The 18,496-nt window shown below is 36.1% G+C and overlaps 1 protein-coding gene across 2 annotated transcripts in view; it reads left to right on the forward strand.

Annotated features, from left to right (window-relative positions):
* The window catches only part of MYO16 (myosin XVI), a 355,874-nt gene that overhangs the window by 182,940 nt on the left and 154,438 nt on the right, over positions 1 to 18,496 (forward strand). For both annotated transcript variants that reach the window (XM_031613784.2, XM_090128652.1), the window contains exons 10-13: positions 1,063 to 1,213; positions 9,767 to 9,877; positions 11,534 to 11,599; positions 13,585 to 13,712. In XM_031613784.2, coding sequence (XP_031469644.2) covers positions 1,063 to 1,213; positions 9,767 to 9,877; positions 11,534 to 11,599; positions 13,585 to 13,712 — 456 coding nt within the window. The remainder of the gene's footprint in view (positions 1 to 1,062; positions 1,214 to 9,766; positions 9,878 to 11,533; positions 11,600 to 13,584; positions 13,713 to 18,496) is intronic.

Raw genomic sequence — 18,496 nt, forward strand, 5'->3', positions numbered from 1 at the left:
TAATGGCTCAGAAGCAAGGCAAAAGGCAAAAGCATTTGGCTGTTGGATCTTTTGTCTATGTCACAATTGGTGACCAGATTTACAGCCAAATTATGTGAATCAAAGCAGTAAATGTAAATGTTTATTTTTACAGAATAACAGAATATTCTATAGTGGAATGCACTATTCCCACATTGGCTCCACGTCTACTTTTAAAATAAATTACATACACATTTTGGCTAGGACTTGCTGTATACTCCTTGAGATTGTCTTGTTTGCACTATCAGAGGCCAAGCTATTGTTTTGAACGATGGTGTTCTCAACTTCTGGGCTGATTCCTCACTAATTCCTCTGGATGTAAAACACTGCCAAATCTTTCAAGGTTTTGACATTGTTTATTAAAACTGTGGTTTTAAAGCATGTATCAGTAGGGAAAATATCTCCATGCATGTAAAAATATGTTTACATTTAAATGTGAATAAAGTGTATTGTACGTACTGGCAGTGATTTCAGGAGTTCATTTGTTTTTTTTTATTTGTTTGTTTGATTTTTTTTAAGTGTACCACAAATACAACACAGCTTTTATTCATAAAATGTAGCTTGGACATTGTCTAATTATGAAAAGTTTAAAGTTTTTTTATTTTTATTTTTTTATTGTTTTTTTTTAACTGCAATGGCAATATCTGAATTGAATTATTTTTAACACATTACTTTTCAAAACAGTGTTACGTACATTTATTGTGCATTTTCAATTCAGTTTTCAAATTGCCTATTGATTTGCCAGCCTAGTGCTGTCAAATAGAGGCTCATGCATATTCTGTTTCGTTTGCTTAGTTCATCTTCAAAATGGATCTGCATAAAGGTGAATTTTAAATCAAAGTCTTTTGCTCTGTGTCTGTTTAGGAACAGACCCACCCTGGTGAACGGTTTATTTTATTACCAATTTCTGTTTTTGTACTTGAACTAACGCTAATGTCTCAGTTGTGAATTGTACCTTAGTTCTGTGCCACCTACATTGGTCAATCTTTTGTTTATTTGACATCTTCAACAGGAATCTAATTGCTTTATTGATTCTCTTCATAGCAATCCCCTGGCTTTACCAATTGCGAAGCAAGACAGTTTGCTGGAGAAAGACACCATGTTCAAGGATGCAGCTAAAGGTTTGTGTAAGCAGCAGTCTCAAGACAGTGCATCTGAAAACGTCGTGATGAACAGTACAGCCAAACTTGAACAGGTAATTACATACAAATTCCTGAAATATTTCTGTTACTTAGGCCTAGAAATTGTAAATTTAATGAAATAGAAGAAGGTGGTAATTTCTTTCCCCCTTGCCACAAAGCAACATGATTTGCACTGTGGAGTCTTGTCTCCTTGATCACAGGCTGGCTCTGCAATGAGCTTTCTCTCTGCAGAGGCACCAGCTGCCTTCTGCCAGCTCCTGAATGGTGGCTCAGTGGCTCTGAGCTGCTCAGGCCCTATTGGTGGTTGACAGAAGTGGAGGATCAAGTCTTAGTGCTTCTCAAATTGTGCTCTAGTCTCCAGCTTGGTTTTACAAAGTAAAAAAAAAAAAAAAAAAAACAACAACTTGGGATACTGAAAAACCAAAAGACAATGTCTGGGGAATATTAAATTGCAAAATTAGTGCCTAATTCAGAGATAGGAATTGCCAGATTTTCAGCTGCAGTGTTAGCTCCCTGTCATGTCCTAATATATTAGGATGCAGGCACACTTTACAGGATTACAGCCTCATTCAGTGCATGGGATGAATGCAAAAGGAGGCAATCACCTATTGCTTATAAATCTGGCATGTCCTAAATTTAAATATTTAGAACCTAAGTATTATTTTTTCGGGAGGCTTTATATTTTGTTGTATGTATTTGGGAAACACGTATTCCGGAAGCATTTAGCCATTTGCAAAAAAAAAAAAAAAAACCTACTTAGAACTTGGGGCTGGAAGGAAGGATTTCCTTTTAAAGTCACTTGCTGTGCGTTTGAAGCATAACAAAGGAGCAGAATGCTGATTTCATTTAAACCATGTTCAGTTTATAATAACTATGCCTGCCTTGGCAGAAGTGTTCATATTCCAGAGCTTCTTGAATATATTTCAAAGGAATGTTGTGTTAATCATATGAGATCAATCAGTGAATTCATATGTCAGTCCTATGAGTCTGTCTCTGAAAGTGCTCAGTTTTGGAATCCCATGGAGCATGCAGTTTCCTATTCAGTCTCTTCCACTGTAAGATACCACAAAACGCTTTACGCTTGGCTTACATCTTGTTTTCATTTCATACCAATTGTGGCCTTGCTGACTGTGCACTCCTGTGACAAAAACACAGTCAATCCAACAAAGAAGAAATGGTAGAAATGCTTCCAACTGCTTTAGTAAGAACCCTATTACAATTGTACAGAAAGAGAGGGAGTTGCTTAACCGAGTCTTGCTGAAACTGATACTTCCTTTTGTATGTTCAACAGAAGTTTGGACAAGAATATACGTACTTCCTTTTCTTTGATACTGTTTTTGTGCAGACCTTGCTAAAATTACTCAAGTTTTCAATACCTTTAGACTAGACTTTTGCTTTATGGTGAAAATGTGCAGAAAATGTGCTGAAGCCGATCAGAGAAACAGCTGATCCTCAGGTTCAGAACCATGATGTTTAGAGTCACTTCTGAGTCCTGTCTCTCAATACTTCTGTGCCACTTCCCACAATAGGTCAATTCAAAGACATGACAGCAGAATGAACTTGGAAACTAGAATTTTTTTTAGCGGTGATACCAAAGGAAAGCTTTGAACAATCCCGTCCCACTACCCCTCCCTTGTAGGTATACTAATTCTAATGAATTTCACTATCTTTTATTCTTACAGTTGCATTACAAACTACGTTCAAAGTAATCATGTTCTGTTTAATTTTTCAGTAGGATACGTGGAGTCACTGCTTCGATTTTATGTTCATATATTATTGAAATAGATCAACATGATATTTCCAGTGCTTTGTGTCAGAAATATCATACTTTCTTGGGTAATATGGCATGCAGATTAGGCCTTTATTGGAGGATCAGAGAGAAAAATTTCATCTTATTACATTTGAAACATGCATTTTTAATAGAGAAAGGCCATAACTTTTTTTTTGGCTTTGAGAAAACTAGCTGCTTTATATGTAGCCTCAGGTATTTTTAATTGCAAAAATAATGAAAAAGAATTTTAACAAAATATTATTTCTCATGAAGCAAGATTTTTATTGCATGAAGTAAATTAGATAGTGATCAAATGACTACATTTATACAGCATTTTAGGTCTTTCTTGGATTGTGTTATCTTTTGCTTTTTCCAAGGTAGAAGCTGTTCTTTGATCATATGTAATTTCAAAGTCTGTGTTGCCAAACAAAGAAAGAAGTAAGAGTAATTTCCAGAATTTTAGTCTAGCTGCCAATTTCTCCTCTCAGCTGTAAGGATATTTTTGCTTGTACTAATTCAGCAAAGGAATATAGATTATATAGATTATATTATATATATTATCTTTTTCTAAATTAGATCCTTTATCTTTGTCTTATAGTTCTTGTTTAAGTATTATTAATAGAATCATAGAATGGCTTGGCAAGAACCTTAAAGATTATGTAGTTTCAACTCCCTACAATGGGCAGGGCTGCCCCCCACCAGCTCAGGCTGCCCAGGGTGCCATCCAACCTGGCCCTCAGTGCCTCCAGGGATGGGGAATGCACAGCTTCTATGGACAGTCTGTGCCAGTGACTCATCACTCTCAGTGTAATAAAATTCTGCTTAACGTGTCACCTAAATCTCCTTTCTTTTAGTTTAAAGCCATTCCTCCTTGTCCTATCACTATCAGATCATGTAAAAAGTCAGTCTCTCTCCTGTTTATAAGTTCTCCTCAAATACTGGTCTCTCCAGAGCCTTCTCTTCTCTAAGCTAAACAAGTCCACCTCTCCCAATGTTTTTTTTTTTTTTTTTTTTCATAGAGAAGTGCTCTGGCCCTTTGACCATCTTCATGGCCCTTCTCTGAACCCGCTCCAGCAGCTTTACATCTTTCTTGTGCTGGGGGCCCCAGGTGTGGATGCAGTACTTCAGAGGGGGCCTGAGATGGACACAGTAGATGGGGACAGTCACCTCCCTCTCCCAATTAGCCACCCCTCCATTGATGCAGCTCAGGATATGATAGGCCTTTTGATCAGCAAAGTGCACACTGCTGGCTCATGTTCAGTTTTTTGCCTACCAGCCCCCCTTCTTGGCACGGCTGCTCTCAATGAGTTCTAATTGCAGTTTGTATACATATCTGGGATTTCCCGACCCAAATGCAACACTTTGCACTTGGCCTTCTTGAACCTCATTAGGTTCAGGTGGCCTCACTTTTCAAGCCTGTCCAGGTCCTTCTGGATGGCATCCCTTCCTTCTTTTGTGTCAGCTGCACCACTGAGCTTGGTGTCATCAGCAAACTTGTTGAAGGTGTGCTCAATCCTACAAGGTGGATCATTGATAAAGATGTTGAAGAACACTGGTCCCAAGGCAGACCGCCTGGCAGTACACCTCCACATGACTGCCTTCCACATGGATGTAGAGCCATTGACCAAAACCCTTTGGTTGTGACCTTCCAACCAACTCTTTACCTACTCCATCCATCAAATCCACATTTCTCCAATTTAGAGATAAGGATGTGGTGCAGGACTGTGTCAAAGGCCTTACAGAAGTTCAGCTAGCTGAAATCAGTTGCCCTTCTTTTGTCCACCCATGCAATCACTCTGTCATGGAAGGCCAACAAGTTGGTCAGGCATGATCTTTGGACAGGCCATGCTGGCTGTCTTGGATCATATCCTGTCTCACATGTGTCTAAGCATAGCTTCCTTGAGAATCTACTTCAAGATACATTCTTACGCAGATGTGAGGCTCACCTGCCTGATCTGTGGCTCTTGCTTTCTCCATTTCTTAAAAATAGGAGTGATATTTCCTTTCTCCTGTTGAGATTTCTCCTGAAATCTGTGATGGTAACCTCTGATGCCCTTTTTATTGTTTTAGTATCACCTAGTCAATACACAAGGGAGAGCTATGTATGTCACAGCTTGATATGTAAAACCTATAATGCTTTACTTACTTTATATCACAAGTAATTAAAAAATAAAAGTGATTAGAGATAGTTATCTGAGCAGTTAATGAATATCACAAAGTGAATGTAATTTAAATGAGTGAATAGTAGTCTTTGTTAGCATTAGGAAAATCTTGAAAGTAATACCTTCCTAAGGCATATTTGCATAGAACTTATGCTTTATTTATGACTGTTTTACTCCACTGACTGTTTTGTAAAGTATGCATCATGGATTAAGATAGCCAGATAAATGCATCAAGATAAACAAGTAGAGAAAAGTCATCTGTATGCTCAAAAAAAAAAAGGATGATAAGAATGAATTTGTAGATGTCTGCAAAAAGGTTTATAATGATGAAAATGATGTTCATGATCAAGTCAAATTGTTTGTGAATTTATTGTATTGAGTGTTTCTTATTTGTCATTCTCACCTCAGTTTATAGTTTGTGTGATATTCTTGCTCACTGAACTATGTATTTTGATGCAAAGACTCTGTTACAAAATATATAGTCACCAAACCCTAAAGGTTGTAGGAAAAACTTGTTGATAGTGAAAGACTTGTGTTACCTTACAGATCCAGTAGTTTAACTGAGTGCTTTACATTTCTAAACATTAACCTGAAGAGTCAGCATCTTTGGCTGTTACCTATATTATGAAATAAAAGAAGCATGAGCCTGTTCTCTCACCTAGAGCCATGTGAGATGTGTCAGTGTACATCCATCTTTTCTCCCTCAAAAGATGGGTCTGTGTCCAAATAGCCTACTGGCAAAGAATGTTGACAGCATACCTGAATGATATCTGTGCATTATCTGATCAAGCATAGACTGGAATGGGCCGAAAAGGAAGAGTGTTAATTTTACGGACGAAACCTCAGCCTGATGCTCTAAAGAAGACTTTTTCCTTATATCTAACCTAAAGACTTTTTCCTTATATCTAACCTAAATCTACCCCCATTAAATTGAAACCATTTCTCCTTGGCCTATCTCCACAGACTGCTTAAGAATCTGTCCCCTTCTTTCCTATAGCTCTTCTTTAGTTATTGAAAGGCAGCTATCTGGTCACTACAGAGCCTTCTTTTGTCCAGGCTGAACAGTCCTAGTTCTCTTAGCCTGTGGAAAGATATTCCATCTCTTGGATCATTTTTGTGGCTCTCCTCTGGATGTTCTTCAACAGACTTATGTCTCTCCTGTACTGGGGATTCCACATCTGGATGCAGTGCTCCAGGTGAAGCCTCAGCAACACGGAGTAGAGGTGCAGGATCAGGATCACCTCTCTCGACCTGCTGGCCACACTTCTTTTGAGGCAGGGTGTGGTAGCTTTCTGGGCTAAGAGGGCACATTGCCAGCTCATGTCCAACTTCCCATCCACCCATCCCCCCAGGTCTTTTTTGGCAGGTTTGGCATTCAGTCCTTTCATCTCTCAGCTTGTACTGTTAGTGAGGGTTGCCTTGTCCCAAGCACAAGACCTTGCACTTGGATTTGTTGAACCTCATGAGATTTTCCTGGACCCAGTGCTCAAACCTGTCTAGGCCCCTCTGGATGGCATCCTGTCCCTCTGGGGTGTGTTGACTGCACCCCATAGCTTGGTGTCATCAGCAAACTTGCTGAGGGTGCACTCAACCCCAAGGGCAATGTCACTGATGAAGATATTAAAGAGTATCAGCCCCAGCACTGCAATCTACATTCACTTTAGTGAGATGAGGAATATACCTTCAGAATAAGCAGACAGAAAGACAAAGATATAGCAGGCGACCAATGGACTCCACCTGCTTATGTGTGGCTTGCTCAAAACTCATATTCTTTCTAAGCCTTGATAGTACAGATATTGTAAGAAGAAACTTGTCATTTCCCAAATAGATCTCAAAATGAAGATTAGTCATAGTAACAAATAACCATTTCAATGTAGATCTCTTCTGAAAAAGATTGAACCAGGAAAATGAGGGCTGTTAAATTTTTAGTTGGCCTATTTGCAGTTTACACGTTGGGTTAAGTAAATATTAAATGTATTTGTAAAAACAGTCATTACATCAGCTAAATCTAGGAAATTACATCCTGGAGGTACTTTCTCTTTTATATTTATACATTTATTGCTTTCTGGATTAATGAAATGAGAGGTATTTTTTCCACAATTTTATGGGCGAAAGCAGGAAATAGAAAGCATCATTAAAGTGTGTAATTGCGCACTACTGCCTTGTTGTTCATCTATGTAGCTGGTATGATACTGGCTCTTAAAACTACAATAGGACATAGAAGCCAGTCAAATATAAAGTTTGTGTTTTGGTGTCTGTTTTCTAAAGTATGACAGTACCGAAAGCTCAACATTTTTGCAAAACAAGAGCAATCCCAGACCCCTAGCTAAAATTATTTGATAGAATTACAAGAGTGAAAATTTTTTATCTCTGTTTCTAAATAATCTGTGTCTTAAGCTTGTTTGGATCATTTTTTAAAGAATCCAAATAAATACCCTTTTTCTTTATTTTTTTCTTCCAAGATTTTCTTCCCTTCCTGATGGTGCTAGCTACCTTGCTGCTTAATCTTTAATTGAAAATCTAAGTGTATAAGAGATAAGATTAATGTTGATTGAAAAGTTGGAGAGCGGGAAAAGAAGAGTCTTTGCTTGATCTGTTCAGACTGTAATAGAGCTGCTGTTCTAATGTGCATTTTCCTTACATTTTTTATGGGTTACTAGTTTGCTTAGTTCAGCATCTGTTGCAGATGGAACAAAAATTAGATGTCTGCCTTTCATGTTTCAGTGGATGAATGGAAAAACATTTAAAAATCCTTTGCTAATATTCATACTTTTACAAGCAGATGAAGTTTACATACACCATTTTAGTAGTCAACATTTATTGCCTGTTTGTAGAGCTGATAAAGGAAAGATGTCTATGAGGAGATACCTCATACATTTACTTATGTAACCTCGTAGATTATTTTAGGCATTATCTTTTACCACATGTATTTGTCTTTAGAGGAATAGTAAGAAAATAACTGAAGACAAGAGCAGAGGTTCCCACATTTTTCCAAGCACTGTATCAGTTCCTTGAATGGAAGCTTGCCAGAGTCTCCAGTATTGTAATGAAAATATCCATCACAGAACTATTAAAAGAAACAAAAACTCATAGCCATAGCACTTGAAATAGAGGAAAGAGAATTGTGCCCTGCACAGATGAGAAGTGCTGCAGGGCTATGGAACGCAGTACGAGCTGGAGATCGCGACTGCTGCTATAGATACTGCTCCTCACAGAGGAAAGATGGCTTCATACATGCTGACTGTATTTTCTTTAGTTTGGCTGTATTTTGCAGTTTATTTAGCTTGTATGATTAAGCTGGTGTCTCATTATTTAGAACTAAAGATGGATGAAAAAAAGTGGGTGAGTGGGCAAATAGTTCAGTGGTAGTGGTATTTGGTGTGCATCATTTGTCTCTTCCTGGGAAGAGAGAAGAGTAAGCAATCACCATTGAGTGAATATTTTGATGCTGATATTCAATATTACCATTGTCAGGTTAAATAATTTGATTGGACCAAAGCTCTAAGTTTGTATTTACATATATGTTTCAAGAATCTTGAAGTACTAAGATGAAGTGAGATTGTTAGTCTAATTTTATTAAGATGAAATTCTTCAGCAGTATCAATCAGTGCAGCTCTGACAGATGTAGGAAGAAAACCCAGATTTCTGGACTATACCTTGAGCCTATAAAAACAATGTGAACTAAGTAGTTTAGGATCAGATTGTGTCAATATTAAATACCAACATCCATAGTCATTGGGTTCTTCTCTTAGCAGAAGTGCACTCCATGTTCCCCCCAAGATCTCCTGGTCTGCTTGCTGCTTCTGAACATCTTCATCATCTGTACTCAAAATAGGCACTGCAAAGTATTTTTATGAACTCAAAACAAACGAATCATATCATTCTGTTGTCATTCATATGAGGATTTTCTGTTTCTAAGTATTCCCTTGATGTTCAAAAATTTATTTCTTTAGCGTAAAGAAAAGAATTAAGCTAAATTGTAAGCTTAGATCATAATTTTTTAAGCACACCACTTGATGTATCAGTGTTTATTTTGGCTTTAATCAAATTTCCCCACCTCACTGAGTTTTTTCTTCTGTCTCCAATTCTGTTGGTTGATATTTATTGTTTTCTTATTTTTTACTTTACTTTGCAGGGCTTATATTTGTCATCTCAGAAGTACGAGGCTTATTTAATTCACCAGTTTTGGCTACCAAGCTGTTTCTGAATCTGTTTTGATCCCCCTAATGATATGATTTGCACTTTTTATTAACTTCCTTCTATTCTACTGAATTCTAATAGAACTTTAAATCCTTTATGATGTAGAATAATATGAAAGATTTGCTAAATATTAGGCAGTAAATAGTTTACATGTACACATGTATAGTGTTGATCTGCCATAAATGTTCAGAGAACTGCTATTGAGCTGGAAATCTGTATGTGTTTAGGGAGAATCAGTGGCACTCAAATAGGGGTCTATGTTCAAACTCATGGAGTTATACACCTTATCAATCCTAATTGTTTTTGATGTACTTCTCTTACATTTAATTGTATGGGAGGAGTGACATATAGCTGTCTATAGCAGTGTACATAAATTCTAGTGATCTAAGCCTATGCTTTATGTTAGAACATTAGAGTACAAAATGATTGGCTGTGAATTTGCTTTATTTCTCTGTGTAACTTGTGTTTTCTAGATCAAGCTTATGCCTCCAGCTCCAAATGATGACTTGGCTTCTCTGAGTGAGCTAACAGACAGCAGCCTACTTTATGAGATTCAGAAGCGTTTCAATAATAATCAGATATATGTGAGTTACTATTAACTTATCAACAGTAAGCCTTCAGCAGGAGAAAATAAGATAAAACTTCTAGGATTACTTTTACAACTATTGGATAGTGACCTGACCAATACTTGTAATTTATATTTGAATGGATGAGGACATATGTGTGTGAAAGCCCTGCAATTTCTAGAGTTTGTACAGGAAAACCAGAAATAAAAAATGGAATAATACTTTAAATAGGCTCAGATAAAACCAATGTGTTTATTTCACTATACGTCCATACTGAAAAAAATAGATAGGCACCTATAATCTTTCCCTCTTAAACTGCTGGAAGATCCTTCCATCTTATAATGTTATGCTAACTTAAATTTAAAAGAGCATATGATGGCTGGAAATTTAGAAAAAAAATAAGACATAATCATGGAAGTTTTAATTACTTTTAATTTAATCTCTTCCTGTATTAAATAAATTCTCTATATCCTAAATCATCTAGATACCAACCAAAAAATTATAATGCAAACTTTTTAGTCAATGCCATATTAAATATGGGAGGCATGTAGTTGTACTTCTGTAGAAAAATTCACACTTGAAAATTTTGCTATCTCTGTTCTTATCTTACTCATAACTTATTTCTGATATACTGAGCCAGTTGAGTGGCATATTAATGTGAAATATGGAAATTCTCCTTAACATCAAAGACTTCTTATTTCATGTTTCAAGGTGTGTAATAAAGTTCCATTCCACAGGAAAACCCAGCTCTGATGTTAAGCTTGAGGAGAGAAAGGAAATAAATTACTTCATTTCAGAAGGAAAAGAAGTATATTTTCTACAGAAGGCAATTTTTTCCTTCTCCCAAAATAAAAATATTTCATAAAAGGCAGCACTATGGTGACTGTTCATATAATAATTTACTGTCACACTTCTTTGGAGACATAGATCTGAAATTTTTGCATTGTAAGAGTGTGATACAGCAACAGCTACTTAAATTGTGTGAGAAGTATAGCAGAGAGGGTGGCCTACAACCTTCTACTTAAGTACATCTTTCAAATATGAGTTTTTAAACATGAAATAGTGAAATCTCAGAACCTTTGCAATCGGTGGATGATTTGCTTTTACTTTTAATATAGCTATCTCTTTTTTCATATGCTTGTGCATATTCATGCACATATGTAACTTGTAATATATGTATCCATTGCTGTCTTATCTCACAAGAAACCTATTTTAATGTATCAGTGCTGTGTAATGAATATAGCATTTCTGAATTCTGGTGTTGAACCCATGAATTTGCTTGAGGAACTTGTTTGTGTATTAGCTGTGTCACATTTTTGTAATTTAATAAATAGTGGATTTGCAAAGTAACTTTCAAATAACATAACAATAAGTTATGCAGTGCATTTTTTCTGTGCATAATTTTCCATTATAAAGAATTCTGTTTTATTACAAAAAGGGTAATTAATGCTATCTGAATTGTAAATTTAGATCTCAATTTAGCAAGAATTTAAAAGTACTGAATTCTCAAATTATATTTAACGCATTGATAGCTAGACTTAAGATGCTTTCTGAAAAGTCTTTTCTGGAAGAAAAACATCAGACTCCTTAAGAATTAATTTATTTCTTAATAAAGCAATTATGCGATATGTCTCACTTCCTTTGTTTTTTTTTTTTGTTTTTTTTTTTCTTCAGACCTACATTGGTGATAAATTGCTGCTTGTTAACCCATTTAAAGAACTTCCCATCTATTCCACCATGGTAAGCATTCTGTCTTTAAGATGTTATAGAGTGGAATTTTTTCAGTGAATTCTTATAATGAATTGACAGGTCAGACCTCTGTAATTAACTGACGTACATGCCCTTTCTTATGTTGAGAGCATCTTAGTTTAAATAATTAGCAAAAATGTTTGAATTTCTTCTACAATACCACTATTTTTGTTATCTGTGTCTTATTTGTGTAACAGCCACCTTGCTAATGTTTTGTGAGTGGTAGCATGCACAATAGTTAAAACGTGGTTCCTGATGTGCAGTGTGACATTGGTGGCTTCTGCCCCTTCCAAACTTGCAGGAAGAGATGACCATGCTTTACGCAATGGTTGCTTGGGTACACACCTTGCTAAAAATGCACTTATGGGTCAGACTTGCTGCCTGAGCTCCATATCAGGCCATTCAGTTCAGGCACTGTATAGGCAAGGAATGCAGAGTGCTTGGTTTGAGCTTAGACTATGCTGGGGCAGTCACACAGACATGGTGTGTGTTGGGCACAGGTAGCGTAGGGGCAAACATGAGTCTGTGTCTGCACTGTCAGCTGCACAGAGCTACTTAAGAAGTGTTTCTGAAGTTTCTTTTTCTTTGCTAGGACCCTTAGCTTTCTCGTTTTTCACTTATGAGCTGAACTAGTTGCTTACAGGGAATTTATCATGTCAGTGTGCAGACATCAGTACTAAATTAAGTAGACTTTGTAGATTGTTATGAATGCCATAAATATAGATGGCTTGATCCCTGCTTTGTCCTCAGTGAGACATTCCAGAGACAGTGTGTGTGCATGACTGTTGATTTTTCATTTTCAATTCCCATCCCACACTCATTATTTCCTTGTAATTGCAATGAATTCAGGTCCCTTGCTGTATAAGGTACATTAAAATATATTTATTTAGTTTAACAAGGATTATAAATTGCTCAAAATCTGGTAAGCAAATTAATCTGTGTTTGCCTCCTGCATCATGAGGCTTTGTGTGTATCAATAGATCTGTGACGTTTGATGGTAATAGCAGCAGATTTCAAGTATGAAGTCTAAATTTAGTTTATATAAATGGAAATCATCCAGAAGCCATAGAGTGTTGTATGACTGTATTTTTCCTGTCACTGTATATTTTGCTTTAGATATACAATGAGGCCGTGTACCAAGAAAGAGCTGTAAAGAAAAAGAATTCAAATATATTGGCCTTGACATAATTTTTAAATCCAGGATGAAGCAATGAAGAAATGATCATGTATATTATTCAAGAACAATAACAATATCTCAGATTTTCTTCCTTTTATATTCATTTGTCATAACTTGGCAATTTTATGTTGACCTTCCACTCTTAGTTCCAGTAAGCTACTAAAACAAATCATTTTGTAATCAGTTTTTCATACTGAGATGAAATAGTGTCATGCATTAATATACTCTCTGCTTCATTTGATACAGTTGTTAGATGACAGTATTAAGGCCTTTTTACACTGAACTGCTCTTTACTACTATAGTAGCACTACTAAAAACGTGACAGACACCATTTTTGAGATGACACAGTAACTGTTTGTAGAAACTGTGATTACTGTGGACATCTTGTTGTGTCACGTTTGGGCGTAGTTTAATCGTCAGAGTAGAGCAAATGCGTGTATTCTTTATGTCCATTAGTAAAAAGTCTAACCATTATGTGGTGGCAGTAAGAGCGTGAAGGTTTTTCAGATCATGTTGTTTTACTCAGTTCAAAAAGGAGCACTGTGGACTGCCATAGTTCTGTTTAATTTTGTATCTTAATTAGCACTTTTATACTTAACAGCTCTGTTTTGTTTTTTTTTTAGTTAAACTCTTTACAGGTACCATATGGTACTTAAGAAGTGCCATATACCTTCTTTTCATTATGCATATGGAGAGCTTTACAAAGACCTGGTATCAAGGATGTGGGAGTGAGGGGTGTGGGAGGGGTGAAACACAATTTGAAATATATTGATCGTGTTAATTTACAACATTTTTTCAGGTCACCCAGCTTTATTTAAGCAACTCTGGAAAACTGTGTTCCACACTTCCCCCTCATATATTTTCCTGTGCTGAAAGAGCTTACCACATGCTGTTCCAGGAGCAGCGTCCCCAGTGCTTTATCCTCAGGTGAAATTTTATCTTTCTATTAACTATTTTACTACTTTTGCCTTTCAGCTGTTTCCCCCAGGACTCAGTACTTAAGATTTCCATTTTATTTTTTCCTCCAACTGATTTCTTTCTGTGTACTGATCTCTATATCATACATTAGAGCAGAACAGAACTGAAAAAGACTTAATTACATCTCAGGTTCATAAATTTTCTTGGGAACTTGCCAGTCCATCCAACTGGATCTAATTACAAACGAAGAATTAATGATAAAGAATTCAAAGCCATTGTGTGCATTGCTAATATTACATGGAAAGGAATTAGAAATAGGATCTAATGAAAATAAAAAGAGAAGTCCTTTACAAAAGTGTAACCCTCTGAGTTGATGCGCCTGTATTGGAGCTTCCACCCTGCCTCACATGTTGTGTGAAACCCTGTGCTTGTTATTTAGCCCTCCATCTTCAATGTAGGGCACTTCATGTAATTTATGATGTTATTCCAATGATAAATACCTTCAAGACTGTAAATAAAAGTATTAAAAATGTCAGGTAAAACAGAGGTTCATCCAAATGCACTGCTTTTACTATGGTGAATCTTTGAATTCTCTTGGCTCCCTACATCTGTTAATCTGCTGCCCTCCCTTTTCTTCCTTCAGCCTACCTGAAAGCGAAGAGCGAGGGAAATTTGATGTAGCTGCTCAATCATAAAGTTGAGCTATTTGAGAGAACTTACAATTGCTCTTGAGTTACCTGTAGTTCTAGAGGTAGATAACAAGAGCTGCTAACCATAGTGTTGTAAAGTTACAACTACAGTGAACACATAACAGCAATTGTACATATACAGTTTTATTGGATTCTGTTTATGTGGATATGGACTTGTGTCGGTTTTGGAAGCTCAGACATTAAGTCCACAGCAGGACCCACTGGTTTTGGCTTAGTCTAAATAGGTCCTAAAATGCCACATAGGCAAATAGCCATACTAAATCAGAAGGATGCTAGGTTTTAGGATGTTTGGTTTTATTAGCAGTAAATCTAGTGAAAATTGATTATTCCTGTGGAATAAAAAACTCAAGATGAAGTTCCCTTGATAATTGCAAGAGATGCCATTTTTCATATACAAGTACTCTGGAAAGTGCTCACAGAGATGATACTTTTGTCTTCTATTGCAATTGGATGCAAATGAAATGATGCAAATACAGAATAAACTCCTAATGTATATTTATTTTTAGGTCTACTTTTCTTCTAATGATATATAATAATACTTTATATTATACGTAACTTGTTAGAGTTTATAAACACGATGCTTTACTTTTATTGTAATAAATTTTACTGTGAGATGAGCCTGCTATTTGGATGTGCATGTTATGTTGTTATGATGTGATATGGAGTAGTGAGAAATAGTATCACGCCAATGTTAATGTATTATTTTCACATGCAGTCCTCAAAATATGTTTGGTTTAAATATAAGCTAATATAAGTGATGTGATCTATAACTGTCTCCTGAATCTTTCCTGAAAATTCATAGTTTGTTTTTAAGGAAAAAAAAAAAAATGTAATTTCTATATTGAAGACTATTATTTTCAGTATATTCGGTTACCCACTCTCTTCTCAAGAAGACTAGAAAGAGTTTCAGAAAAGATGCCCTTATGCATGTTTGTCCTGTCATCTTCATCAAGCTTCTTTATTCTGGAGAGATAAAGTTTATTTTCTATTAGCAATGTTTGTCAGTTCATTTTTTTTTTCCTGCCAAAGCTTAATTACGAAAAGAAACTTTCCATCAATTTAGTTGTTAATAATTCATGAATTACTCTTTTATTGCACACATACAGTGTGCGCTAATGAATTTCTGCACACAGCATAACCCTTAATGATACAGTTCTTCTTAGTCTAGTCATTTTGCCTGCCATGTTTTTCACAAGGGATAGTAACGATTGGAGGTAAAGATTCCTGAAGTTGACTGAAACAGAGTTATGTCCAAAGCTATCATCCTGAAACCACCTCTATACTTCAAGTACTACTTCAATTTTCAGCCCACATGTGTGTTCAGAATAGGTTCATAGTTTCTGGGCAGTCTCACAGTGCTATTTATTTCATGCTTAATCCTGACTGAATCAGGAGTTTGGCATCTCTTTACCCAAGTCCCTTACAATGAACTTGCTTAAATCTCTGCTTATTCACATCAATGAGTGAACTTGTCATTCAGACCCAAGCAGTTATACTTACTGTATGTGATGCTGCTCATAGTTACTGTCCTGTAAGAGGTCCATTTTAAGTGCTTAGGACAATTCATATCTATTTATCAGTTTTTCTCCTGGCCTTCTTTGTGTCTTTCTACTTTACTTAATTTCTTGTATTCTGAAGCTTTACTCTTAACTTCCTCCATGGAGCTACAGTGTTAAACATTTTTATTATTATTATTGCTATTTGGACACTTCACAAATGTCCACTCACTGAAATCAAGTTTCTATTTTACAATAGAAAAGGATATGTCCAAATTATTGAAGAGATTACTACCAATTATTCATAATTACTTTTAGTTTATAGTAAGCCTATGCCATTGATGTATGCTTAACACCGAGAGCTAGCTGTGAATATACTTTTTATGAATGTTATCAAATAAAATAAAGATATGTTATGCTTTTGAATAGCCAATAGATAGACTTTTCCTAATTAACTTGACTGGATTTTGTTTCTGCCATACAGGATATGAAAATGCATTAACCACCGACAAGATAAGTCAGAGCTGTCTGGGAAGTCTAAGCATAGTTTATAAGCTTGTTTATAAGTTTATAAATTATAAGTTTATAAGCTAAGGATCTTCAGTCAATCAAGCCAATGGTTTATGGGATGCTAATGGCTAATTTGGTGATTTAGAAAAGAACAACACGCCTTAAGGAATATTTGTTATGAATTGTTGTATAAAAGTTTGGAGACAGGAATGTCGATATCCAGAGATTTTATTCTGAAATAAACCATATTTATAAGCCCAATAACCTGGGACTGAGAGAAATCTTCATCTTTTAAAGTGGGCTGACTTGACAGCTTTTGATTTCCTCAGGTTAGCATCACCACATGTACTCTGCTCAGGTTAATACTTTGTAATTTTTAAATTCTAACTCATTGTATTGTAATCGCAGTGAGCTGTGGCACTACAATTTGATCGTCCTATTTATAATATAAAATTGTTTAGAAATACACTTTTCAATATAGTTTACTTTACAAATATAATTTCCCACTAACATGCAGAGTTATTTAGTTATTTTATGTTTAGCAATGTTACTCATACAGGTATATTTCAAGACTAGGAACCTCAGACATGGAGCAGGACCCAGCGTTTTGCTGTGGTACCATGCAAACTGAGAAGAAATTATTCTGGCCTTCCAAAAGGTTTCTCTCTTTTCCCTGGATACACCCTGCTATCAGAATGGGAATTTGTATTAACAGTGTACATGCTTGAGAGTGGAATGTTGAGGGCCTGGCTTCAGAAGTTCATACAGTGTAGCAAGTGTATCTGATCTGAATCTTCCTTTAAAACTGTTAGGAATCTTATATGAAACAAATTGCGTTGGAAGTTTTCCAGCATTTCTGATTGTAATCCAAGTAGCACAAGAGTAGTCTTTGTTTATTTTAAATATTGCTGCAGAATTGGTCAGAACTGTAAATGAAACAGGGCCAGTAAAACTCTGCCAGTAAAGCTCTGTGATCTGAAGTGACAGGTCGCTTCTTCCTTCTATATTTTGTCACAGTTTCCCCCAAGGACAAGATTTATATGATTAATTTACATTGAAATTAACATTTACCAAACAGTAATGATCCAGTTAAGGAAACTATCTGAATTCAGAAATAAATAATGTGAATATCAGAATGATACAGTTATCTGGCAGTGAATATAAAGGGCAGTATGCATTGGACAAGGTGTGTTCTGTTAGAGATCTGATTTTCAAACATACAAGCACTTGTGCTCAGTGATGACATCATGTGTAGCCGTGATTGCTAAATTTCTGAGATATTTTAAGTGCAAAGAAATTCTGTGTAAGCTGAAATAATTGATGAACCATTGTTGCCAGTCTTGCTGGTAACCTGTGATAGGATGATAGCAGGTCACAGCTGTGATTCTGGTTTAAGTGTACTGTGGAGGGATAAAATTGTTTCATATCATGGCACCCAGGTGTCAGTGGACTGGCTCATGTGAGTGAGCAGTAGGAGGTATGATTTAAGATATGTAGATATCTGTTTGCAAGCTCACTGACCTTCTGCATAGTACAGGCATAAGGTCTGTAATTTGCAGGAGTATGAAATGTTTTTAGGGGAGGAGCATCACAGGACTAATACCCTTGTGTCACTTTTTTTCTTCTCCTGTTTCTGATGACAGTATAAAAGAACAGAGAATTTGGACACAGCCATTATAAAGGCAGAAAACTAATGCTACTACTTAGGAAAACAGGCAGGCAGCTTTGTAATATTAACATTCAGAAAGGGAATCCATGCTTGAGAGTGACATCAAATATAATCTAACATTAAATGAATTGTTGTAGGAAGTCAGAAGCTGAAGATTGAGCAATCTACGGTGCACTCATAGAGCATCTGGTCAATCCTGTAGAGATGCTAGTTTCACGTTTGCTATGGTGATGACCTTGATTTCAAGTGATTTGTTTTAAGACCTGGTTTAAATATGGCTTTGTGACCCATTATTTGAAGGCTTTACGTGTCATATATCCGGATTGCAAACCTTGGCCTACAAACCTCCTACAGATAACAGCAGGAGTTTGAAGTCCAGGGTCAGCCTCCAGCTTGTTACTAAAGGAG

Source organism: Phasianus colchicus, chromosome 1 (assembly GCF_987193195.1).
Source record: "Phasianus colchicus chromosome 1, bPhaCol1.hap1.1, whole genome shotgun sequence".
NCBI classification, from domain to species: Eukaryota; Metazoa; Chordata; class Aves; order Galliformes; family Phasianidae; genus Phasianus; species Phasianus colchicus.